Here is a 27,846-nt window from a genome sequence, read left to right as displayed (position 1 = left end):
TTTGGGGTTCAGACATATTTCAGAGCGCCCTGTGGCCTCAAGGATACCCGGTCCCCTTAAGTTGGAGTGGAGGGAACAATTGGGAGGGCAGTCAAAGATCCTAGAAGAAGGTCCGAGATGGACGGGCTTGGGGACAGGTGAACATCGTTTTCTCGGGATGAGCGGAGAGGATGGCAGCCCCAGAGGAGACCATGCACAGCCTCTGAAGCTTGTGCAGCTCCAGAGGAGAAAGATGCCAAATTAGGGCGCTGTCCACTCTCCTGCCCGAGCGCGGCCACTGGTTCCCCGGACGGCAGAGGAATCGGGTCCAAGGGGGCCCCTCTGGGTACCGTCCTACGGCGCGGGTGGAGCAGTCTCCCGCCACACCCTCACCAGGCCCTGCCCGAGGCGCCTTTTGGTCCCCGCGACCCCAGTAGTCCCTCTACCCCGAGCCTCCCAGCATTGGGCCCGGCCGGATCCCTCCCTCCCCACCGACCTCGGTGCACCGGCACCGGCGCTGGGGCCTCGGGGCGGGTCCCTGCCGCACGCACCTGCCCCCGGGGGCGGAGCGCGGCGGCGACAGCGCGGCCCCAGCCTCCGCCACCGGCCGCCTGAGCCGCGCGGCTCCTCGACAACCCCCGCCCCCCTACAGCCGGCGCACCTCCACTCCGCGGCGCCCGCCCTCCCTCTCCGCGTGGTCCGTCCGTCCCTCCGCTCGCTCCGAGCCGCCGCGCCTCGCACTTCTGACTCGTCGCCGCCGCCGGGATCCGCCGCCCCGCGCCATGGAGCCGGCCGCGGGCAGCGAGCGCCGCAGCGCCCCGGGCCCCGCCGTCCCGCCGCCGCCCCGGGGCCGTGCGCCCTTGGCTGCCGCTCCCGGCCCGGGCCCGCTGAGCTCCCCGGCGCGCGAGCCGCCGCAGTCCGAGGAGGAGCGGCAGCTGCGGATCAGCGAGAGCGGCCAGTTCAGCGACGGGCTGGAGGATCGAGGTGAGCGCGCGCCGCCCCGGGCTCCTTCCCCCGGCCGGTCCCTTCCCCGGCCGGGCGGCGCGGTTAGGTCCGCGGCTCCGGGCCCGCCTCTCCCCGCTCGCGGGCTGGGCCGGGCCGGGCGGGGGCTCGCGCCGCGGCGCGCGCGGGGGCGCGGAGCCGGGACTTCCCCGCGAAGGCACGGAGAGCGCAGGGCGGCAGCCCCACCTTCCGCGGCAGCAGCTCCTTCCCCGGAACCCGAGAAGCGGGCTGCCACCTGGGCGACCCCCCCTGGGCCCGCGCCCTCCTCCCCGCCAGCCTCCGGTCCTCCGGCACCCACTGGAAAAGTTTGCGGGAGGCGTTCTTTTGCTTTCGAGCCGAGCGCTCCCGGGGGACGGCCGGTCCTGCTCACCTCGGAGGGACCTGAGCTCGGTGCATCCTCCTTCCCGAGCCCCCTGCGACCCCCGCTGGCTCCCCGGGAGAACTTCCCACGGCGGTTTTAGCTTCGAGGAGTTTACTCGGCGGCCGCCAGGGTGCCCGCCCCGGCGAAGGGGAGTCGAGAGGCCCCCGACCCTCCCTTACAGGGGACCCAGTTGACCGTGGGTCACTGCCTCGCTGTCCGATCACGGGGACAGAGGGCTGGGACACTTGGGTCTGGGCCACTCAGCTCATGTGGATGGATGCCACTGAAACCTGGTGGTTCCCAGAGCGCGCGTCTCCAGCGCCTTCAGAACCCCTCCCAAGAGACTGCCCCGGAGCCCCGCAAACGTCCCTTTCCTGGGAGGCCAAACCCTACCTTCCGACCGTCAGCCGGTGTCCCTTTGAGTTCCCCGCATGAAACGGGAGAGATTCCTCTGTTCATTTCTGTCTCCCTCCTCCTACATCCCTCTTTCCCTCCCTTCCTCGTTTCCTTTTGGCTAAGAGGGAACCTTGTTCTTGGCCACGGCCACGTCTACACCTTTTCTGCTTCTTGCTGAATCCAAGTCGGCCCCCTCAAAAAGTCTCAGTGGTTCGGCTGAAACCAGCTAGTGGCCGAAGCGGGATTCTTGCAGCCAGGCCCTTCCGGGGAAGCCGGCTCATCGCCATCTCCACCCCCATTTCTTGGAAGCCTTATTTTGCTGGCTGTGGCGGATTTTTATATTTTAGTCTTAGCAGGTTTCTGTCCTATTCTTAGTATCTCCTATACATTTTTATTCCAGTTTAGTGTTCGGATGCACGATCTCTTTCCTCTTAGAAATTTTAAACGGTAGCGTGTGAAATAGAATGGCATGGAAACGGCAGTTCTCAGAGAATCGGCAGAGATGCTCGGCGAGAACTGGAGCCGCTCCAATTGCAAGGAGTTCTGCACCTTTGTTGCAGTTTCTCCTCCTGTTCTCACATCACTAGATAGCATTTTAGAGCTGCTGATTGCTGACATCACGAGCACCCAGCAAAACATAGTTTTATTATAGGTCGCGTTAATTACCTTTCCCTCGGCAACTGATGTTGTAGGATTTAAACATTTTGTATTGAAGAAAGACAGAATTGTGGGCTGAGCTTATTTTTGTAGCATTGCAGGTCATCTGTAAAAGCTGGCCTGTGTCTCCCCACCCCACGAGATGACAGGAGGGAAAAAGTGCTAGGGTGAGTTAATATTTAGCATCGTTTTGTAGCTCATGCTCAAGTATGAAAAGCCCTTCTGAATTCCTTCTTAAGGTTATTTTTCACTGGTCAACTGGATTTCATTTTCCATTATGTTATGGCGTGAAAGCGTTCAGTGTTCATAAACTCACTGTGTGAAAGCATCGCATACCACACACAGCCTCTCTGTTAGGATGAGCCTTGTCCCCCAAAGAACCCAGTGCTGTGTGGCATTGAAAGCTGAAAGTCAGTGTGACATTCTTTTGTCTGACCTATTCCTGATGGCAAAGAGTTAATGATGAATGAGTCATTTTTATTGAATAAATCAGAGGGTTACCTGGGGAGATTTATTATAATTTTTGTGCTTTATTTTTTCTTCTGGGGCTGCATCTTTCCAATAGCGGTTTTTGTATCCTTTGGGAGCAGTTGGATTGCTGCTACCTATTTCCTGATGGTGAGAGGATTTGGGGAGGAGGAAGCCTCAGCAGTTGCCTGCTGTGCATCTCTCCATCATGCCTGGCTTGCTTTCTTCTAGGCCTGAATATCTACAGGGGGTGTCGGGGGCGGGCACCCTGGAGGTGTACCTATGTTTGGACTTCCCTCTTGTCCTAACTTCCTTCTAAGCTAGCAGGACCTTGTTACAGACTGTGTCTAACTCCAGTCAGAGGCTGGCTTTATAATCCAGTGTTTGGGGACTTGAGAGATATTTTACCCTTAGAACTGTTGTGGGCTGGTTCCCAGAAACCCAGCTAGCTCATATTGTCAGGAACTGCAGTGCCATTTGGCTGAGGCTTGTAGTTCAGGGAGCAAACCTTAAGGGGCTAAACACACAAAAAACACGCCAAGTTTGTCTTAGGCATTTCCACCTCTTCCCTTTTAATACGTGCTCTTCTCTCCATAAGTGTTTTCCCAATCATTCTGCCCTAAGCCTTAGGGCTCAGCCTCCTTAGCATGTCAGAGGCTGCAGCATTTCCTACTACTTTCCCATCTAATGAGTATTCCCCTTCCTTCAGAGAATCCAAGCATGACTAACTCTTAGGAGAAAGCAATTGGGACTAATTCATACTAGCATGGAAATGACTGATGGCTTCAATCTCCCCACATATATTTGCCTTTCCCCCACCCCCAAACAATAAAGTATCAGTCGAAATTACAAATGTGTGAAATTTGAGTGAGATTAGAAATATGAATGTGGAGGCCAGCTCTGTGTAGGAAGGACCCAGCCCAGCATGCAGATCTAAGCCATGCTTTAGCTTCTCTAGGCTGTGCTGCCTTTCTTCTACCTTTGAAGCACGGCTTCCTGAAAATGTTAGGAATTCTCACCATATCTCCATGGTTTGCCTGCCAAGATGGGGGCAGAAGTGGAGGCGCCTGATTGCAGACTGTTCATTTATGAGCAGGGTCTGTGTAGGTCGTTATACTCCACTTCCCTTTGAGGAGTGGCAGGTTTTCCGTTGTTGGTATTGGCTATATTTTGAGAAAGGAAAACCAGCAGGAAACAAGCAAAGGTCGGAGAGAAATGGGCAAGTTCCTCCCTTCTTGGACAGTCCTGCATTGTCTTTACTCCAGTTTTTAAATTTAAAACGTCTCGTGGGGGAGGCACACACAGGATCAGATCTGGGGAAGAACCACCAGTCCTGATGCTGAGAGGCCCCAGCTGCCACCTTGGTGGGGCAGTGCAGCCCACAGGGACCGTCATCCCAAACTGGTCCAGGGAAGTGCCAGCCCACTGTGGGGTGGGGTGTGTAGACTGGTCTGTGTGGTCCAGTCATGTTTTTGGGAACACCTGGCTTTGGAAGGAAAAATGTCATGTGGCAGAAGAGAAAACTCAGATCATTGCATTTCTCTTAGAAAATTAAATCTATTTCTAAAAGGAACTTTGTTTTCTATCCCCAGTGGATAAACCTCTCGAAATGGTTGCTGTCAAAATACTCAGCAAATGGACTGCTTATTTGAGTCAGTACTTAAATGTTACAGCTTCACTTCTGAAAATCAATGGGCCGGGATGAAAGGAAGATTTTTATATCGTTTGGGAAAAGGGAAATAAATTATTGGGAGTGTGTGGGACCTGCTCATTCTAGATTGTCGCTTTAACTGAAGACAGGAGTGATCCTAGTTGAAAATTAGAAGGGGATATTTTTTGGCAGCAGAGAAGTAATGAAAGGGACAAAAAAAAAAGTAGACAAAGGGATTTTAGTTTGAAATCACTTGTCCTTGAATTTGACAAAAGAGGTTTTTCTTGTTTCCATCCAAGTGTGTTTATTGGAGAAAGCTTGGGGAGATTTTTACAGGGCGGTAATGGAGATGGTATTTTCACCTATCTTTAGCAATCTCATCTACTTTGTGAGCCTGTGTAAGTCCACAGGTTTTGATTATGTAAAAATTTCTGGGCTATAAACTGGGCTCACTAAGCAGCCTTCTTGATATTTCTTCTTGGTTTGTTCAGGACTTGTTAGGGTGCTTGAGTCTGGGTAGTAAATGGAACTGAGAAGTTTTAACAGGGACCTTGTTATAATTTTGAACCGGATGCAGTTTTCAGCAGCCAGGCTTAGCGAGGTGTCCAGTCGGTCTAAAGGGCCGGTGCCTCTTACCTGAGGCAGAGGTGTGGTCTGTTGCACGCTGGGCGGTATTTTGCAAATGAGTGCGGTGCCGAAGCTTTGACTCCCAATTTCTTCATCCTTTGGAGCTGTTGTGATGAGGTTGCGCCACCTCTGAAAGGTCTATTGTGTGTTGTTTAGCCAGAGATGGTGTCGTAAGCTCCTGTTCATGTAGAATGCATGACTGAGAATTTGGTTCTCTGTGCCACAAAGAGGTGCCATATATAATCTGTTTTCAAAGGAGAAGAAAAAATGTAAATCAGGATCATATTGAAGACGGGCTAGTCTTCCGCCTAAGGCACTTGAAGCTTGGGCTTTGCCTGGGAGTCACCATGAGTTCCTGTTGTCGTCGAGGGCTCTCCATGTGGAAAGTACAGGAGACAAAAATCAAACCTTTCTTCCACACGGCCTGTCTGGGAAGCTGCCTCCCGCTTTAGCAGGTTTACCCCCCTTTAATGTTGTGAGAATTTTTTGATATATGCTTGGTACAAAGGGGTGGATACTATAGAACAGAAAGGAGAGGGAAGAATACATGGTATGTAATTTAGGTCTGGCGGCTGTTGTTGGTTGTGGTTAAAGGGAAATGGTTCTTCTCCTCCTGTTAATTGTCGACAGAGCAATGAGGGGCATTTATATTCTTCTCCGACTCATTGCTTTGGGCAAAACCGGTCCACCAGTTGGGGCCATGCTGGTGGATCAATGCAAATCAATGCCCACAGCTGAAGAGCCTGAAGGCCCAACTAAATGTGGGCTCTTCGAGCTGTTTCCTAACGAAAGGGCCTTGTTAGGAGCAGCACCTACCTGAGCCAAGTGAGTTAACAGGGCAGCGGGATGGCTGGGGTCACACATCAGGTCAGGGAGTGGTGGGGTCTGCAGGGTCCTTATAAAGAAGACAGCTGCTGTTACCCTGTAGGAACACTTGCCAGATGTTGCCAGAGCCTATGATCTTTCAACAGATGCCAGAAAGCCTGATTTCCATGTGAACTCTCCTGTTAAAACACATCTTGGCCCATGGGCTGTCGGTTTGCAATCCTTGGATAAGAGAGTATAGCTCTGGCTGTGGGTTTCTTAATAAGGAAATGTCTAACTTCCTTTTCTCCTTGTTTTTGTCAGGCTTGTTAGAAAGCAGCACTCGACTAAAACCTCACGAAGCTCAGAACTACAGAAAGAAGGCATTGTGGGTCTCCTGGTTCTCCATTATTGTCACACTGGCCCTGGCAGTGGCTGCCTTTAGTGAGTATCCGGGGGTCTTGCTGATCAATACGTGCTGTTGTTGCCTGTTTTATTCCCTGACTCCTGTGGGATGTGCTTTTGCTTTTAGTTGATTATTATCGATGAGTAAATTCTCTTAGATGGTTGGATAGTCAGGGTACGTATAAATTAGTAAAATGGCTTCTCTCCTCTGCAGAAGGAAGAGGTGGTTAAGAAGGATGGAGAGCGGTACTCAGAGCCTTGGCTCTCCTCTTCCATAACCATCTGGGTTTATGGAAGTAGATTCCGGCTTCCAGCTGAATAGTGACAATATTCGTTTGCTGGATGCCTTCAGCTTGGGCTGATATGGGACAAAATGTATACCCTTAAGATTCGTATTTTGAGCCTACTGCAACCAGATGAATGCAATATTCAGTATATCCTTTCCTTTTCCCCAATTATATCTGTATAAGGTTTGGAATAAAATCATGTGCATGTATTTTTATGAAAGAAAAATGGGAGGGTCCTCAAGTTTTCAGTGGTCATGGAAACAAGGTTTATTATAATCAAGATAAACTAAGACAATTGAACACTTTCTGCCCCTGGATAATCCGGTTTGGGGGTTAGGAAGCCCTAGGACATGCGTTTTCTCAGCTAACATTTGCAGCCTATCGAAATAAATGCTATTTATTCTTATTAATCATGCAATGATTCACAAGCTTAAGCAGTGACATTCAGCGTCAGCTCAACTTTGGTAGAAACCATGTTTTTTTTTATGCTGGGGAAAAGAGGAATGTATTTTGTGATTAATTTATTACCTTAACAGAAGGATCTATATTCTAAGTGATAAGTATCATACAAGGTGTCTCATGTGACAACCCTCAGAGTGGCAGAAAAAAGGACTATGTCCACTGGAAGACAGGGCGCTGTGTGTGTTGTTTAAAATTCTGTTCTGCACAGTTAGATCTGCTGCTGGAATTGGTGTTGGCTCCCAAGAGGGCATATTAGAATTTGACCAAATGCTGCCTGCAAAACTAGGCATATGTTACATGAAGCAATTTATATTGGAAACACTGTACCATATCTTGGCTCTAAAAAAAGGCCAAACATTTAGAAGCAGAGGGTAATGCATTTCAGGGTATAAACATTTACCAGTGAGCCAGAAATCTAATCAAGAGGAATTCTGATTCCTGAAAATAGCTATTCCTTCCTCTCTCTTCTTTTTTTTTATGCTGAAACAAGAATAACAAGCCAGATTGATGTCCCCAGAGGATAATTTAGTTGTGGTGGCTGGTGGTGGGCTCTGGATCAGACACCATAATTTACATATGTGAAGAAAGAGGAATGGAATGCAGGGGGGTGATTTACAAATAGAGTTATAGTTAGTCAGACGGTGCAATAGAGCTGTTAGGACTTTATCATGTGGGTGTTTGGATGTGAAGAAATGTTGGAGAAGCCTTTCCCTTGGGAGAGTAACACTACGCCTGATGTGCTTAATCTTATGATGGGGAAAAATTATAAGGAAATTTTGCTTTCACATGTTATGCCTGATCAGTGGGGCTATCTTGAAAATTTTGTGCCATTTCCTTTACTAGGAAAAGGCTGTTGCATAATGCATATGGAATTAGAATGTTGCTTGATGAAAAGGGTCTTCTTTTTTTTTTGAAAACGATTTTACCCCTTTACTGTAGCAAGTATTTAAATCCTCTAACTTCTTGCCTATAAAATGTTGGCATTGGCATATAATATTAGGGTCTGTGTTATTTTCTTTAGTATATTCAGTTTGTTCCCAAGTGACTTTCAACTTGCTTTGGTGTAGTTAAAACAAACAATGTACAAGGTGAACTGTATTTTCCCCCACTTTATACAGAGTTGTGTGCGTGTGTGTGTGTGTGTGTTTTGCGTATTTTAAACCCCTGGGCTGTCTGGTTGTATTGTTAGGGTTTTTGGTTTTACCCTGTAATTTCTTAAATGTATTTGTAATATGAAATATTTAACATCCTTTCTAAAGCATCATTTATATGTCGACAGACTTTTGTGCAATTTTATCTGTAGTCTTGAATGGAAAGAAAATCAATAGGGATTGAGCAATATTAGCTGGCTTTTGAAGTTATGTTTAAATTAGTATCTAAAGGAAAATTGTATGTTTCAGAAGTAGTGATAAATGTATTTTTTTAAAAAGTAGCAGAAGGAGCCCAAGTCTTATTTTCCAAGGAGGTGGTTGACAGACAGATGGGATGAAATGGAATGGTTTGGCTTGGTGCACCTCTGTCCTATCGATGCAATGGTCAGGTTGAACCAATTAGTGTTTCTTAAGAGAATTGCTGTGGAGTAACTCACTGCATGTTATGCTTTGAGATGGAGAGTTTTCAGAGTGTGTGCCGACGTGTGTGTGCGTGTGTGTGTGTGTGTGTGTGTGTTTTGACAAGGGGTGATAATCATGGGGAAGAAAAGACTGTATTTATTGTCGTGTCCTCTTGCCGCTGCTGGATGGGAAACTCTGGGGGCAGGAAGAGCATCCATCCTTGTGTGGGACCAATATTCAAGAATATTAAATGAATGAACTGAGAGAGATTTAAAAAAACTTTTCCTTTTAGGTGGAAAGAAAATATTTCTTAGAAAAAGATGAATTTCATCTAAAAGTTTGTTTAAATACCAGGATTAGGTTTCATTTATTTTATAAACAACTGAAAAATTTTTGAGTCAATTGGATGGTCTTTATGGCCCTTCTCTTGTTAAGATGCTGTCTTGGAGCTGCATCTGCTGGGGTCAGTTCCAATTCCTGTCTTTAACTCTTTACCTGCCATTTTCTCTTTGATCATAGATGCTGATTTTTAGCTGAGCATCTTCTGAAGAAATGTTATTGTCTCTTTTGTGTTTGGAAATGAGAGTGATGGATATGTTTAAGCTTTGGGGACACCTCTTTTCTCAGTTAACCGGAAAGATTGACATTTTTTATAATATATATATTGCAAAATAAAAATTGTTACCTTCACCTCCTGTAAACCACCAGGTAATCAGGTATGCTGTCTTTTCTCAAATCAGTAGTTTCCAAAAGACCTAAGAACTAGCTTTGGTCAGTGTTATTGACTTATCTGGGTTAAATCAATTATGTGTGTAACTTTGGCTGACATTCACATGTCTGGTCTAGTTTGAAAAATTAGGTGAACTTTCAAAGTTTGTGACTTGAAAGTGTTTTGAAAGGAATATGCGATTTGAAAGGGATATGAACTATTTTTGATAATACTTTCTAATGTAGAGATTTTGGACCGGTTAAAAATGCTGATATAAAACCAGATGGTAATACATCTTGAATATTTCAGAGAGAGCCCTAGTTTGGTTTTAAAATTGGTTCTGTTTATAATCGGTAGGCAGCATGGAAAATGGCAATCCTGTTATGAACAAGCCTTAAAAAAATGTCTGTTTTAATAATAAGGCTAGAAAGAGAACAGAAGTTCCGTTTCAAAACTCAAGGTTTTGACATCATTGGTGCCTTTGTTAGGATGGTTTAGGAAAATGCATTCTGACTCTTTTTTGAGGTTTGAATGAGTGCAAGTTAATTTTTAGGCACTCAGTACATCTTCTGTGAGAATGAAGATATATTTGACATTCTCAGGGGAAACTTTTTCTAAGATACACAGCTCCATTAAAAAAAAAAACTACTGCAAACCAAGATCTTCTCAGAAAAAGCTCACTGAAAAATTTAGTGAGTCAATAGATTTAAGAATTTAAAAGAATTTCCAAAAAGGGGGGATTTTCTTTTTATATGAAGGGTTTTGAAAATAATATATTTGATTTTAGTGTAAACTCTTGTCTCTTAAAAATGGTAGAATGTGTGTACTTATTCTTTTTAGTTTTAAATTGTGAGGCCAAGAGTTGGGAGATGGATAAAATGAAATTACAGAACTTTTCTAGAAACTCAACAACACATGCCTGGGAACTTTTTTAGGTTTTCCCTCAACTGACACATTGTGAGGTGGAAAAGACGTAAGACCCTCCAGTGGCTTTCTGGTGTCCTGAGAGTAACATCCAAACAGTTACAATGGCCTGAAAGGTCCAGCCTCACCTGGCCTTTGCCCACTTGCTCAGACACCCCAACTTCTCAGGAGCAGCGTCCTTTGGCCAAGCTCGTCTTCTCGTGGATCTCCACGTGGCCAGCTCCTCAAAGAGGCCTCACCAACCGCCTGGGCTCATCCCCCCAGAGTAGTTTTATCCATCGTACTGTGTATTTTCCTCACCAGTTTTTCCCTTTGTGCCCCACCTCCATTAGATAATGGAGTATGTGAGGCCCTGGACTCGTGCCCGTGTCTCTAAGATTCCACCCCGGAAATACTTCCATGAACCAAAGACTTAAACATGCAGCTTAGCATTCTGCTTGTAGAATGATCCTTTGTGTAGCTTGCTGGTCTTGTATTTATTTTTATTGATAAAAATTGATAAAGGCCATATATGCACATTATGAAAATTCTTGGGGCCCGGCCGGTGGCGCAGTGGTTAAGTTCACACATTCCGCTTCTCGGCAGCCCGGGGTTCACCGGTTCGGATCCCGGGTGTGGACATGGCACCCCTTGGCAAGCCATGCTGTGGTAGGCGTCCCGCATATAAAGTAGAGGAAGATGGGCACGGATGTTAGCCCAGGGCCAGCCTTCCTCAGCAAAAAGAGGAGGACTGGCAGTAGTTAGCTCAGGGCTAATCTTCCTAAAAAAAAAAAAAAATTCATGCGACCAGTCGTGGTGCCTATGTACACTTTCTGGTTGCCACCTATGTTAGATGTGCTGTCTTATCCTTGCTGGTCTTTCAGATAGCACGGGCCTCTTCACAAGCTACTGTTTCCCCAGTTTTGTGTGAAGTGGATTAGATGTGGAGAATCTTCAGGCGCAATCTCCCAGCCACAGTCTGCCTGCTGCTGCTGACCCGGTGACCCAGGGAGGGGGATGTGGGCAGGAAGTCTGTGAGCCACATCCTGGGGGTGTTCGGTGGGATAACTTGCTCCCCGTAAGTGTGCTGGGTGAGTGATAACTACGGATGCTGCTTCTGAGAGGTGGAAACCAGGAGGGAGGAACAGGCCGAAATGTGGTTCGGGAACCTCACCCTGACAGCTCTGCCTGCCTCTGGTTCCTCCTTCATACCCTCATGATAAGGTCTTCAGAGATTCTGTGCCTGTCACCCCCTCACTCCCCTCGCTGCTAGCTCACTGGTGGCTCGTGGACTACGGAATAGTATTTTTGTCAGGCCCCCTTGCTTACCACTAGGCGCCTTCGTGATCTTGGCCTCTTGGCCCCTCCTTCCTGGCTGGACTCGTGTCCTCCTATCTCCCAGTTCCCTCTCACGTGAGCCCACAAATGCTGCCTCCTGCTCTTTGCCGCATATCCGTGCACCTCCTCTTCCCTTGGCCTCCCATGCCTCTGTTTCTGACCCCCACACTTTGTTTTCTAGCTAAACTTTACTCATCTCTTACAATGGAGATGAAAGCTCACCTCTTCCAGGAAGCGTTCTCTAGCCCTCCAGGCTGATTTAAGTGCCCCTTGGTTCCCATAGCCCCGTGGGCACCTGTCAATCAGAAATTTGACATGCAATACTTGAATGGCACTATTGCTTTTTGCACTAATATACACGCCTCCGAGTCGGGGGCCCTCTCTTCTCCAGTCTATATCCTCAGCCCCTAACACAGTGGGCACTCAGATATTGCTTGGACTGAAGTAATTTTTGATATCTGTCTTCCTGCTAAGGCCACTGTGGCTGCAGCGGGTTGAGGATGTATGTTTGTAGGTGAAGATTCCAGACAAAGGAGTAGCAGCTTTTTCAAGTGAAAGGAAACAAGGGGGAAAGCTGGAACAGGGACCGCTTCAACTTTGTAAATGGGGGGGTGCAGGAGCCCATTCTCTCCCCCTACTCACCCCACTCCCCTGCTCTCCCCTCTCCACCTCCTCTTGGATGGAGGGATCCAGGGTTCTGTTGACAGGGACTCGCTGATCACTGTTAGGAGACCACTTCTTCCTGAGTCTCCGTGCTCACAATGAGTGGCTGTTTCTAGCTGGGAGTGGAGGAGGGGTCTCAACAGCTGCTTGTGTGTTCTGCCTGCCTTCTGCCTGCATTCTGCACACAGCGTTTAATTAAAAGCGTGGCCAGGGTACATTCGCACGGGTATGTCCTTGTCACATAGCCGTGGCAGTGACTCAGGGGAGCTGGGCAGTGAGCCCCAGCTGGACTCACCTCGTTAGGCCTGGTGGGTCCTTGCCCCTTCTCACTTGGGCCCTGGGCTCTGCTAGGAAAAGGGCCAGTGCCCTGTAAGAAATTTGTGAGGGCTTTTCCTATCGCCTCTCTGTCTCTTTCCAGTCGTATTTGTTAGCCAGTTGGACAAGAAGGGGTTTTCTGGTCTGCTTGTATTCCAGGGCTCTGATTTGGTCCTCTGGGAATTGTGTATTGAAGGTGAATTTCTGGCATAGCCTCTCCGTCTGGGGCCCTGTCCTGATGGCTGAAATGCAGGCGTGTTGCGATTTGGAAGTAACAGATGAAGCCAGAGGGAGGGAGAGAACCCGCCTTCCCCCAATAAAGGAACCTGTTCCTTACCTTCCACCGTCTCTCATGCCTAATGGCCCATTCTTCCTTCCAGCTGGTGGATGTGTGCATCCACTCCTTAGTGAGCTCCTGTTGGCAAAAGACAGTCTGTTGTGATAGATACCACAGAGGATGTAGAAAGTGGAACAATCTGTCTGTCCCCTTGAAGACCTCAGGTCTAATGAGAAGGTGAACTCTATAGATGTCAGAGCAAATGATAGGGCAGTCGGGGGTATGATGGATAACCTGAAACCTTCCCTCCCCCATGAGACACATAGGATGCTCAAGATAGGACATCACTGATCTCTTGGAGAAAGGACAGTCCAAAGTCCCCAGGAGCCCCTGCTCCCTAAATGGAATGAGATGAAAATCAGAGCCATCAGTCCAGAAGCTAAGGCTGCCCTGGGTGGGAGCGTGGGAATGTGGCCCATCTCAGTACGAGGCACCTGTGTTATGCTGTCCATGCAGGGATGGAACATGGCTGCAGAAGTTTGCTAGGGCTGCCATAACAAAGTCCCACAGACTGGGTGGCTTAAACAAAAGAAGTTAATTTTCTCACAGTTCTGGAGGCTGGAGGCCAAAGTCAAGGTGTCAGCAGGGTCGATTCCGTTCTGAGGCCTCTCTCCTGGCTTGTAGCTGGCTGTCTTCTCTGTGTGTCTTTATCTGACCTTCCCTCTGTGTGCCGGTATCCTAGTCTCCTCTTCTTATAAGGACACCAGTCATATTGAATTAGGGCCAACCCTAAGGACCTCGTTTCAACTTAATTATCTGTTTAAAGACCCCATCTCCAAATATAGTCACCTTCTGAGGTACTGGGGGTTAGATCTTCAACATATGTATTTGGGTGTGTGGGACACAGTTCAGCTCATAACAATGGCCTTGGCTGGCACAAGGCAGGTGGAGGAAACTAAGATCTCAGAATAAAGTAAATGCACTAGAGAACTTTACCTCAAGGAATGGGTGGACCGGAATAAACCCACCCACCAGCCCAGGAAGACAGTGAGGAATCTTGTCTGTCTCAGCATAGCTCTATGTGGAGTGAGGGTTGGGGAGCCTTCCACTAGAATTCACAACCATGGCACTGACTACGTATAAATTTGTGTTTGGAATTTTCATAAGTCGATTTCCTGGGCGACAGACTCTGAGACTGAGATTTACTGCAAGAAGTTTATTGGGGGCGGGAGCTGGAGGAGGCTCTCAGGAATGATACGTGAAAGGGGACGAGGGAAGCAAGACTGGGCAGAGGGAGAAGTTGACCTTCCATGCTGTTGCCTTGGAGGCTTGTCCCATAGGGACTTGGAAGCTGGGATGGCCCTTCAGAATTGTGCAATTGAAGCTAGGGGGCGGAGCAGTCATTGGTGTGGGCTGCCCTAGGGAGACATGTAACCTTGGGAGAGGAAGCTTCCTTCAGTAGAGGGCAGCTCCAGGAGAGGGATGCAGCTGTGAAACATCAGCAGCCCTCACTCCTGGCAGGTGGGAGAATGAGTGAAGGAGGATCCAGGAGACACACATGGCATCCACCCTAAGAGTTCATACTATCCACTTAACCTAGAAACCCTCGATCCGAGATATTAACATGGATGTGGTCCGAGGTTGGAAATACCCCTAGCGTACCTGAAAGAAGCACATAAAGAGCCTCAAGTATGGCCCAGCAGGTGTCCCATGGATGAAGCTCCACCAAAGGTGAGCTCACAATCCAGCATTAGAAAACTCCTGAGAAAAGGGTCCACTATAACTGAGAGTCATACAAGCAGCTTGAGTAGAACTCAAGTTCCAGATAAGAGAGTTACCTGAAAAAATCTGTAAAATAAGTATGTTTAGTATGAGTAGATAATCAGAAAGGAATCAAACCCCTGAAAGGAAAAGACACTGAAAAGAGCAACAAGAAAATAACCAAGCAAATATATTTTTGCTATTTTTATTGAAGCTATAATATGGATGTAGTTTTTGCAAAGGTAAGAACTACAGCGGTCCCCTGTTCTCTATTTCCCCCTTATCCCCTTCCAGCAACCACTTTACCTCTTCCAGTTGATTCTGGTTTTACTTATATGTGCATAAATAACAGGCTCCTAATACGAATTCTTGACTTTTTTTTCAAGTTTAGGCATTACTTATTGACTTCCCACCATGAAAGAAGATAATTTACCCTTTTACTCTCCTCCTGGCCCCACACAAGTGTGCTGACTTCCTGAATTTCCGTCCTTGCATAATAGTTATGGTTTACATTATTATGAATATAAAAATCCTCACTGAGCCTATGGGGAATAATTACTTGTTTCCTGCACAATTTTTTGAAAATTATTTTGGTTTTAATATCTGTTTTGTTTATTCCTATGTTTACTTTTCTCTGAATCTATTTCTTATTAAACTTTAATTCAGCATTTCTATTCCAACTTCAACTTCTTTTTGGTATTTTCAGATGCATAGGTAATTCTGTCAGTGTCTTCTTGAAGAAATCTCTCTTGGAGCCATTTGGCGTCCTCTAATTTGTTCTGGTTGCCCTTTCTACTTGGCGCACAGCTGCATCCTAGGATTGCCCTTCACCACCTTTTTGGGCATTCCCTTTATTTATCATCGTTGAGTCTCCTGTTTCCTGGATACCATGATTTTCTGTTTTCTGGTTTACACTTTTAGGGGGAGCACATCTTTTCCTAGCTCCCTAGGAAAGGGCGCATGGAAGGTGGAGCTTTCAAGCCTGAAATGTCCTTAATATATCCTGACATTTGATTGATGATTAAATAGAAAATTCTCAGTAGGAAATAATGTTTCTTAAGAATTTTGAAGGTTTTGCTCCATTCTATTCTTATTTCTAGTGTTGCCATTAAAGTCCTAACGTATTCTAAATCCTAATCCTTTGCATGAGACTTGCTATGTTGGGGTCTTTTTCATCCATGTATGCTCTTGCTTTCTAGATTTTCCTCTCTTTGCTCTACTTTCTGGGAAATTTCCTTAATATATGTCTCCTTATACTTATATTTCCTTTATATTCCTGTCTTTCTATTGAGCTTTTCATTTCTACTGTCAAGTTTTTTTTAATTGTCTGAGTGTTTCTTTGAAAAATCACCCGACTCTTGTTTTATTGATCTTTTTAGTAGATCTTTTCTTATCTTTCTGAGAAAATATTACTGATAGTTAAAAAAAAAAAACTTTTCTCTTTTTTTCATTATCTTCCTCCAAGCTGTTTTCTTTTTCCTGTTGTCTTGGGCTCCTCATTTGTGTTAGGGGAGGAATCCTATGAGGGTTATCCTTGACAGGCTGCTCAGATTAAGAGTGGCTATTAAAAAGCTGACTGGAGCTTGGAGCATGTGGGTGGCCTTCGCTGTAGGCTGGACTGTTTTGTTGGGCAGATTCTAGTTTAATACTTCCAGATCTTTCCTCTTGAGCTGCCCAGGTTGCCCAGAGAGGGGCCTTCTGATCTTCTGCCTGGAGGGTGAACACCTGACTGCATGAATTTTGGGAGCTGAGTTGAGGAGGAGGGTTGAGATGTCACATTCTATTTGAAATTTTTAGCTTTGTCTGCCATTTTCAGTGTGGTTTTTCCACCTTTAGCTGAGTCTGGTGTTCTTCAAACAGGAGGCTATTGTCCTTTCTGTAGAGAATAGACCTCTAATCATCTGATGGGAGAGTTGAGGGGAGGGTATTGCCCATCTATGTAGAGTTGGGGAGGAAATCTGGAGAATTGCTTTTGAAATAGGCTTTGAGCCAATCACTCTATTTACAGCCCTTGCTTTGCTACATTATGCCACCAGTTCTTGGTTTTTTGGGTGTCTTGAGGTGTAAATGGGGTTGCCTTTTTGTTTTCACATGGCTGTCTTCGGAGTTTGCTTTCTGGAGTCTGTTAAATCAATTACTCCTCGCCCATATGTTTTCTAGCTTCTGAAAATACTTTTTGTTGCCTCTTCCATTTTCTTTTTCTAATGGGTTTTCTTTTTAAAAAATCCCTCTACTCTTAATTTAGTGAGTTTTTTAGAAAAGCAAAAATAAATGTGAAGAACCATCCTGCCATATTTTCCTAGAAGTGTTGAAAAGAACAATTTGTAATGAAAAATCCTGTAAGTGAACCAGAAACCAATGAGAAACAGTGAAGCAAAATATAGTCTGAGGAACTTACCAAGAACGTAGCACAAAGTGAAAATTCTCTTTCATATTTTCTGTCTAACAGACGTGGAAGATAGGAAAAGTTCCAATATAAACAAATAAGAATTCCAAAAGTAGAGAAGAGAGGACATAGAGAGTAGTCACTGTTTTTAGAGGTATCTGAGACAGCTTTGGAATTGATGGAAAGGAGGGAGTACATACTTTTCAAACCATTGGAGGGAAAAATAGAATTAGGAAACTTACCTTATTCAGTAAACCTCAGGGGAAGTGAAAAAAATGACACAGTAAAAGCATAGAAAGTACAAAATAAAATGTCAAAACAAATCCAAACATTTCAGTAGTTAAAATAATATAAATGAATTAAATCCATCAGGTAAAAGTCAGGGGTAGATTGGATTTAAAAAATCTAGCTGTAGAAGACTGGACAGCCACATGTGAAAGAATGAAAGTAGACTATTTTCTTACGCCATTCACAAAAATAATCTCAAAGTGGATCAAAGACTTGGAGGTAAAACCTGAAACCATAAAACTTGTAGAAGAAAGTATTGACAGTACACTCTTTGACATTGGTATTAAAAGGATCTTTTCGAACACCTTGTCTTGGGCAAGGGAAACAAAAGAAAAAATAAACAAGTGGCACTTCATCAGACTAAAGAGCTTCTACAAGGCAAGGGAAACCAGGATTGACACGAAAAGAGAACGCACCAACTGAGAAAAAATATGTACAAATCACATATCCGACAAGGGGTTAATCTCCATAATATATAAAAAACTCACATAACTCAACAACAAAAAGTCATACAACCCGATCAAAAAATGGGCAGAGGATTTGAACAGACATTTCTCCAAAGAAGATATACAGATGGCCAATAGGCACATGAAAAGATGCTCAACGTCACTGATCATCAGGGAAATGCAAATCAAAACTACATTAAGATATCACCTTATACCTGTTAGAATGGGTATAATAACCAAAAGAAAAAATAACAAATGTTGGAGAGGTTATGGAGAAAAGGGAACCCTCATGCACTGCTGGTGGGAATGCAAATTGATGCAGCCAGTATGGAAAACAGTATGGAGATTTCTCAAAAAACTAAAACTAAAAATACCATATGACCCAGCTATCTCACTACTGGGTATCTATCCAAAGAACTTGAAATCAACAATTCAGAAAGACTTATGCACCCCTATGTTCATTGCAGCATTATTCACAATAGCCAGGATGTGGAAGCAACCTAAGTGCCCATCGAATGATGACTGGATAAAGAAGATGTGGTGTATATATACACACAATGGAATACTACTCAGCCATAAAAAATGACAAAATCGTCCCATTTGGAACAACATGGATGGACTTTGAGGATATTATGTTAGGTGAAATAAGCGATACAGAGAAAGACAAGCACTGTATGATTTTACTCATATGTGGAAGATAAACAAACACACAGATAAAGACAACTATTTACTGGTTACCAGGGGGAAGATGGGTGAGAAGTGGGCACAAAGGGTGAAGGGGCACACCTATATGGTGACTGACAAATAATAATGTACAGCTGAAATTTCACAATGTTGTAAACTATCATAACCTCAATAAAAAAGACATCTAGCTGTATACTGTTTTATTTGTTTAATATATTTTATTAACCTAATTATTCAAAATACTATCAACATGTAATCAATATAGAAATTATTGAGATATTTTACATTTTTAATGCAATTTAATTTTTTTATGGTTTGCAGTCTTTTAATTCTTTAAAATAAATCATGACACAAATAACGTTTTTCAGATGCAATATAGACAATATTATTTTGCACTTCTGTCCTAACTTTCTCTCTCTCTCTTTTTTTTTAATTGTGACAACATTGGTTTATACTGTATACTGTTAACAGGAGAGAAATTTAAAACATAAGGTCACCCAATGGCTTAAGTATAGGGATAGAAAAGATATATTTTACAAATACGAACAAAAAAAGTTGACGTAGCTGTATTAATCAGAGGAAATAGACTTGAAGACAAAAAGCATTATTAGGCATTTATGCCTATGTTACTATATAAACAAAAGGTTCAGTTTACCCAGGGGACAAAATATTTGCGAATTTGTATACAGCAAAGTTCCAAAGCACCCAAGCAAAAATTGATGGAATTATGGGTAGAAATCGACAAATCATAATCATAATGGGAGACTTTAATGCATCTCTTATACTAGTTGATAAATGAAACGACAAAGAAGTTAGGACATTGAAGATTTGACTTGTGGAATTCAGTGTTTTTCAAACATTTTTGACTGCTATCCATAGTAAAAAAAAATGCACGTGACCTGGTATATCTGGATGTGCGTGTGTATATACACATCATCATGGCTAAGACACTTTTAATTATAATATGCAACATAATTCTTTTGTGCTGCTAGGAAATTAAAAAAATGCTGCCATTGAAGTATATCATGCTGTGCATTGTGTGAGCAACCTGATGTCAGAGATTTTAAAATAAGAAAAAAATGTACACTATGATCATTTTTCTCCTTTTTCATTTTAAAAAGTGCTGGTCACAACCTATCAAATTGATTTCATGCCCCACTAGTAGAGTCTAACTTTTGGTTTAAAGACACTGACCCAATAGGTCAAAACAAAACCAGGTTTCCAACAAGTGTGTTTTAACATTGTGGAATGTTTGTAAGAAGTGACCACTTCCATGGTCACAAAGGAAGTCTCCTCAAATTACTAAGAATCTGTATTTTGTAGATAATATTCTCTGTCTACAATGCAATTATCATTTGAAATCAAACATAGCTAAAATACTCCTATATTTCACAATATATGCTGAGAAATTAAGCAACACATTTCTGAGTATCTCAAGGGGGAAAGTTACATTAAATATTTAAACATAGAGGCCAGCCTGGTGGTGTAGTGGTTAAGTTTGTGCCCTCCACTTTGGTGGCCTGGGGTTCGTGAGTTTGGATCCCGGGGGTGGACATGCACGCCGCTTGTCAAGCCATGCTGTGGCAGGCATCCCACATACAAAATAGAGGAAGATGAGCACAGATGTTAGCTCAGGGCCAGTCTTCCTCAGCACACACACACACACACACACACACAAAAATTTAAAAGTATTTAGAATTTAAGGAAAATGAGAAACTGAAAATTGAACAAAACTGTCTAAAACAAGAGGCTAAGAAACAGAAAAACAGTAAGTCCAAGACAGGTGGAAGAAAGAAAATAATATATTTAAGAGTACAAATAAATGAAATAGGAAAAGATATGATAGAATCAACAAAACTAAAAACTGTTTAAGACTAATGAAATAGGCTGAACTCTGGTAAGATTGATCACAAAAGAAAAGCAATGAATGAAAAGTTATTAGAAATTTAAAAAAGGGGCATAATTAGTAATAAAGAAAAATTTGGGAAATGAGGCTATTGTTTGCAGTTTTATGCCCATAAATTTGAAAGCTTAGGTTGAAATGCATAGATTCCTAGAAAAATAATTTGCCATGATTGGCTCAAGGAAAAAAATGCCTGAGTATGCCTGATTTACATTAAAGAAGTTAACCTATGCCAGTGGTTCTTCAACCAGGGGTGATTTTGCACTTTCCTCCATTCTCATGGGATGTCTGCCAATATCGGGAGACATTTTTGGTTGTTACAACTGCGGGTAGGGCTGCTACTGGGATCTGGTTGGTGGAAGCCAGGGATGCTGCTAAACTTCTTACAATGCACAGGACAGTCCCCCACAACAAAGAATTATCTGGCCCAAAATGTGCATAGTCCTCTGGTTGAGAAACTCTGATCTGGCCAACGTGGTTTTACAGGTGCTTCTATGAGTATTAAATTGCATTAGATGAGATAATCCCAATCTCATATACTGTATTCCACAGAAAAGAAGAAAAGTTTCCCGTATCATTTTGAGACTAGTACAACCTCGATACCAAAACCAAAGACAATAGAGAAGAATTTATAGATCACTGTCCCTCGTGAATGTAGATGTGAAAGTCTTAAATGAGATATTAGTAAACTGAATCTCTCTGTGTTTATAAAACAAACAAAACAGTAAATACCATAAATAATTATCACATTGTGTTTATTTTAGGAATGCAAGGATGGTACAGTTAGAATATTTATTATGTAACTCACTGTGTTTGTAAAGTAAGAGGAAAAATCATAGCATCTCTCAAAAGGTAGACAAAAAGCCTTTGATAGAATTCAAGGCAAGATAAAAACTTTTATCAAACTAAGAAGGGAATTGTTTTAACCTGATAAAGGGCATCTAATCTAAAATGTCAACAGTTACAAATGGTAAACATTAGAAGCAGTCCTTTAAAATCTGGAATGAACATAAGGATGCCTGCTGTTACCGCTTCACCTCAATATTGTTCTTGATGTCCTGGCCAGTGCAGTAAGGCAAGAAAAAGAAATAAAAGTATATGGATTGGAGAGGAAAAACAATAATCATTACTCATGGATATTATAGTCTACCATACATAGAAAAGACAAGGGAGTCTGCAGATACTATTAAAATAAATAAGAAATTTTAGCAAGGTTGCTGTGGATGGATAGAAGTTTAGTATACAAAAATCAATTGTGGTCTTATACAATGGCAACAAAAAAGTAAAATTTTTAGTTTTCATAACAATACCATTTTTACCATTTCTTATACTAACAAAACAAAAGGAATAAATCTAATATACGCACAATTCCTTCATGACAAAAATATAATGTTATTAAGATGCATAAAATCTGAATGAAGGGAGAAATCCTGTGTTCATGATTGGGAAGACAATGTAATAAAGATGCTAATTCTCCATAGATTAACCTGAATACGTGCAATTTTACTTAGAATTCCAATAGTTTTTTTAAAGAATAAAATTGGTAAACTAAAACTTATGTGGAGGAATAAAGGGCTTAGAATAGTCAAGATGGTTTTGAAGAACAACGTGCATGCATACACTTGTCAAAACTTTTAAAACTAGAGAAGTTGGAATTGTGATATTTTTAGGGACGAATGGATCAGGGAGGTTGAACAGGGAATTGAGGAATAGGACTACACATATAAGGAAATTTGATATATGAGAAAGGCAGCATCACCCATCAGGGAGGGAAATAATGATACTGGAACAATTGTCTGTCTGCATAGAAAAAATGAAAATAAATCTCTACCTCCTAACATACACAAATATAAATTCCAAGTGAGTTAAGAAGCTAAACCTGAAAAGCAAGAATTTAAAACTTTTAAATGAATATACGAGAATATAACCTGGAACTTTTTAAATTTAAGACACAGAAAGCACAAACATCAATAAATTTAACTACAACAATTAGAAATGTTAATAAATTTAACATTGATAAAATAAACATCAGTACATTTAACTACAAGCAGAATAAAAACTTTGGGCATAATAAAAAATGGTTTAAAAAAAGACAAGCCCCTGAGTGGGAGAAGATATTTACAAAGCATGCTACTTTTATATGTGTTTAAGGAGATACATAGACTATTCATAGCACCTTTGTTTGTAACAGCAAAAAACTGGGAGGGAGACAGATGTCCATTAACAGGAGATTCGATAAGCAAACTGTAGAGTCTGAATACTGTGGATCTATATGTAGCAGCAGTTTTCAGCTTTATCAGACCCAGTGTATCTTTTTTATAACCAATATTTTATCATACCCATTTTACTATCTTAAATTTCTATCTATACACACCTTTTACAAAAATAGTGTTACATATATGCTAGATGCTATATGATGGAGAAATAAAAGGAAAGTAATTTTGAAGAAAACAGTATATATTTGAATATATGTATGCTTGGTGTGATGTGTTAACAGACAGAACTAAGTAGTTGCTTACACCTGCATATAATGAATAATTTGGGATCTAAGCGAGGTAAGAAAATAGTCATACTGTATTCTTGACATTTTTCCTTTATATGATATTTTGAAATAGGACTAAATGGGTATTGGTATGCATATATAGAATCGTCATAAATGCGACAGCTATAAGAACAAATTACTACAAGTGTTTTGTATTGTGTCTTGAATACCTTGAGTGGAGTTGCTCAGTTTTTGAATCGGTTTATAACTTTTTATAAAGGTCTGAATAAAACCAGACTCTTTTCTTGATTTACATGGTAGTTCCATTACTGAAAAAAAATCAGTGTACATTTAAAACTATGCAAAACAAATCAAAACAAACTCTCCTGGATAGGTAAAATAGAGTTGAGTTCTAGACTCAGATAATTTTTCACATAAATGAGTATCTTCTGGGTTATCGGGAAGTCCTATGGGGCAAAAGGAAATTCTTCATAGTGGAGGACTCCCTTGAATATTTTAGGGTATTAAGATCGCTGGCTGTCTCCCACCAGCTAAATACTGTCATCTCCCCAGTCCAAAGTTGTAACAATGACAACCCTACGAATTTCCAACATGCCCTCCAGGGTGCAGTACTACTGTCTTGAGAACTGCTGAGTTAGAACCTCTAACTTGGATGGATCTGAAAAAACAATGCTGAGGAATAAAAAAGTTATAAGACCCTACCAATTATATAATCTTAACTAGTACAGTATATTGCCTGGAGATTTCTAAGTAGAGTATAACAACAAGCATGGGGACAATAAGCTAAACTCAGAATGGTGGGGGGCGGAGACAAGGAGCCAATGAAGGCTATGTAGAAGGCTTCAGCCATAACTGTAATGTTTGTAACAAAACAAAACAAAACAATTCTGGAGCAAATACATAAAGTGTTTGGATTTGTCAAAACTGGGTGGAGAATATACTGGTGTTGGTCCTTTTATTTTTCTGTAGTTCATTGTATGCTTGAATACCTCACAGAATAATCTCAAGTGAGACAACAAAGCAAGAGGATGAATAAGATAATGGTCAGATGAATGGTTATTGTTTTATCTATTCCTTTATATGATACCATTTGTCCTCCCCCCAGGTTTTTTTTGGCTTTTGTCTATTATTGGTTCCTTACTGTGAGTTAGTAAACTTTCCTTTCCTGTTTCCTACAGCATCTAATTTGAAGTAACATCCTTTTACTCACAACCTATCCCCATAAGGCAATCAGTGAACATATTCTTCTGTTCATATACTCCCTCTAGTGCTTCTTACCCTTTAAAATAGTAGAGCATCTACATTGTCAGATCATATAGACATTATGTACTCTACTGTGTTCCTTATAGCTGTCATTTAGTCTTGGTTCTGCAGGTTATATATATATTATATTTTTTTTTGCTGAGGCAGATTTGCCCTGAGCTAATATCTGCTGCCAATCTTCTTCTATTTTTTTTGCTTGATGAAGATTAGCCCTGAGCTAACATCAGTGCCTGTCTTCCTCTATTTTGTATGTGAGTCACCGCCACAGCATGCTGACAAGTGATGTCATTCCACACCCAGGATCCGAATCCGTGAACCTGGGCTGCGGAAGCAGAACATGCTGAACTTACATGGGGTCAGCCCCTTTAATAGATTTTTAATAGTCACTGCCAATCTTGATTCTGATGCTTCCTTTCAGCTCTTTCTCCACTAGATTCCTCAGGGAGACTTCATGGGAACAACACTTCTTGAGCTTTTACATGTTTATAATTGTTTCTCTGCCCTTTGTACTTGAAGGTCATTTTGACTGAATATACAATCCTTGGTTCACATTTTTTCCCCCAAATATCTTAAATATTTTATGCCATTGCCTCATGGCATAAAGCACTGCTGTCAATGTTTGATGACAATCTGATTTTCTTTCTCTTAAAAGCTATTTGATCTTTTTCTTGGATGCCCAAATAGTTACTATTTTTTTAATGTCCAAGAGTTTTACCAAACTATGTCTTGGTGATGGCTATTCTGAGTCAACTTTTCCCAGGTATGAGGTATAGTTTCATGTCTTTCTATTTCAGAAAATTTTTCTCAGACGTGTGGTCAGCCCTCCATATCTGTAGGTTCTGCATCCATGGATACCGAGGACTGACTAAGGGACTTGATCATCCATGGATTTTGGTATCCGTGTGGGTCCTGGAAACAGTCCCCTGCTGATCCTCAGGGACAACTGTATTATAGCTTTTAGTGTTTGTTCTGTTCTATTGCTTTGGTTTTCTTGGGTTTTCCACCTTAGGAATTTCTGATATATGTATGTTGGATCTTCCTTACCTATCATCTATATCTGTTAATTTTCCTCACATCCTTATCTTTCATTTTTTTTGAGTTTAAAGATTTTCCTCCTTTTCATCTTTAGGTCTTTACAGGTATTACTATCTTTTTGCTCTTGTGTTCCTTCTAGTTTCCTCTTCATTGCTAAAATAAAAATTTTCTTTTGGTTTTAAGCCTTTTCTGAGTTTTATTTTATGTTTTTTTTAATGTTTCATTTCTCCAGTCCCATGTTTCTGAAGTTTTAAATTCTGATTTATGTATATTTTCCGTACACGTATCATTTTCTTTCTTTCTTTTTGCTTGTTTTAAGATGCTATGTTAGAGTTTGCATCAGTTTAGTGAGCATGTTTTCCTGGTGTGTGCTCATCCTATGAAGGGACATTTTTCTGCTTCTCATTTTTTGGTTTAATTGTATAATATTTGAGTGCAGTCTTTTTCTGTTACTCATGTTTAAGTGAAACGAGTCTCCCTCTACTTTTATGAGGAAGGTAAGTCTGGTTAGCTTTTTGAGTATGATGATTGTAGAACTCTTTCTTCTCTCTTCTTTTCACAAAGTGGTTAAAGAAACATGGCCTCCTTCTTTGTATCTGCCTCCTTATCTTTGGTTTTGCTCCTATTCTCCATTTTTCTTTAGGATTGAGCTTTCCTTTGTCCCAGTTGTCTGGTCTGTTCAGTGTGGATTCTGCTTATAAATTCTTCTCCGTGTGGAGCTTTGCCCTGTTTGACGACTTAGTTCACAACACACAGTCGACTTCAGCACCGTCAGACTTTACTGTTGTTCCTGTGTACTTGCCTGCAAATTGGAGCTTGTGAAGCTTTCTCTGTTTTGGCTGCCTCTCTCAGATTGATTCCTATAATTATCTGTTGATTTGGGGGTTCTTCCTTCCTTCTCTCTGCCTCGTCCTGATCATTTCTGCTGGTATGAGAGTCTTGAAGCTGTCAGTGTTCATATTGTATGTTTTTTGGCAGTACCTTTCACTTGATTTTGTTGTACATGTTTGAGTTTCTGGGTTTTCTATCCTAGATTCTCCGATGCTTTTTAGGGGAATTCAGGGAGATTAAAATAAAAACTATTCATCACTCTTTCTATCTTTCCAGAAAACTTTGCAGTTTGTGTTTTAGTACCTTTTTTTTAATCTTTATTTATCCAGGGGGATTTCTGGCATGACTGTTAATTGCATTTGGAAACATTGTAGCATTTTTATTATTTATTATTTATTTATTTTAAACATTCACACCTGAGCTAACATCTGTTGCCGATCTTTTTTTTTTCTTCTTCTTCTTCTCCTCCTCCCCAAAGCCTCCCAGTACATAGTTGTTATTCTAGCTGCAGATCCTTCTATTTGTGCTATGTGGGACACTGCCTCAGCATGGCTTGATGAGCGGTGCCATGTCCATACCCAGGATGTGAACTGCTGAAACCCTGGGCTGCTGAAGTGGAGTGTGCGAACTTAACCACTGGGCCACGGGGCTGGCCCCTGTAGCATTTTTAGACGACAAGCAAACTTTGTTCCTTCGATGAAGTACATCTTGCTGTTGTTTTGAAAAAGAGTAATGTGTAAATGTAGTCATTTTTGTGAGAGTTTGGATCTAATCCCAGGTTATTCTTTGGTGTGAACGAGGAGATAAGGTATCAGAACTGAATAGATGTTTATCATAGAGTGATTGATGTACCAGTCTCCTGAAAGCAGGAGCGTGAACTTTACATGTCCCAAAAAGAGAGCATTCTTAGGGAATGGTTTTTCAATTACAAAAGATGGCTACTTTTTGTTCTAAGCAGAGACAGATGCGACTTTCTTTTGGTAAAATAAGAATAAGTTCTTAGTTGCAAGTAAATCTCATTACCTTTAAGTGATAAAGTCACCATGCTAACAACACTAGTCCTTCAATTCTCTGATATTGCCAGTGCTATAAGGCATTGAGAAGATTCTTTCTTTCTAGATACCGCCACGTCTAAATTGCCATCATTAGAGATTCTTTATTCTCTTTAGGTGAATTCTAATGGTCCTCTAGCCTTTGTTTGAATACATCTGGTGTTGGAATTCTAGTATTTTAGTGAGTGCAGTTTATGTTGACCAATCTTAATTTTAGAAAGTTTTTTTTAATAGTCAGCTGAAATTTACCTTTTTCTAGCTATTGCTTCCTATTTATTATTTTCTTAGCTAACATTTATCAAGCACATATATACTGGGCTCTGTGCTAAGTGCTTTGCTTACATGATCACAGTTACTTCTCACAACAATGCTCTGAGGTGGCGTTATCGTCCTGACTTTGTAGATATGAATTTTAAGTCTCAGAGAAGTGATGGAACTTTCCTGAGGTCCCATAGCTAATAAGAGATGGAGACTGTTCACATCCTTGTCAACTTGACTGTAGAGTCTGTGCTGTCAACCACAGGACGAATCTCCATTGTCCACAAGGCGAGTCTTCAGTGTGAGCTGTCCTGTCATCTCGTCACCTCTTCTAGAGACTGAACATCCTATATTCTTCAGCTTTTCCTCTGTGAGATGGTTTTTGGAACCCACTATCTTGGCCAGCGTTGTCTGGACTTAGAGGTATCCTGTTTAAAGTGATGCCCATAGGCAAAGACTGTCCTTTAAGTTACGTCGTCAATGGGGAATAGTTATCAGCAGTTACCTCCAAAGATGTGAAATTCACCCTAATTCATATGAATGCAGGTAAAGTTTGCTTTAGTTTTAGAAGCTTCATCA

General features: G+C 42.2%; 1 protein-coding gene across 1 annotated transcript in view; it reads left to right on the top strand.

Annotated features, from left to right (window-relative positions):
* The first annotated feature begins 646 nt into the window (after nt 1-646).
* LOC124233825 (transmembrane protein 163) overlaps nt 647-27,846 on the top strand; it is a 220,889-nt gene continuing 193,689 nt past the window's right edge. The window contains exons 1-2 of the mRNA XM_046651066.1: nt 647-963; nt 6,270-6,389. Coding sequence (XP_046507022.1) covers nt 762-963; nt 6,270-6,389 — 322 coding nt within the window. The 5' untranslated portion in view covers nt 647-761. The remainder of the gene's footprint in view (nt 964-6,269; nt 6,390-27,846) is intronic.

This window comes from Equus quagga, unplaced genomic scaffold, assembly GCF_021613505.1.
Source record: "Equus quagga isolate Etosha38 unplaced genomic scaffold, UCLA_HA_Equagga_1.0 252_RagTag, whole genome shotgun sequence".
In the NCBI taxonomy this organism is placed as follows: domain Eukaryota; kingdom Metazoa; phylum Chordata; class Mammalia; order Perissodactyla; family Equidae; genus Equus; species Equus quagga.
Note: the sequence above shows the minus strand (reverse complement) of the source record. Positions and strands in the feature narration are given on the sequence as shown.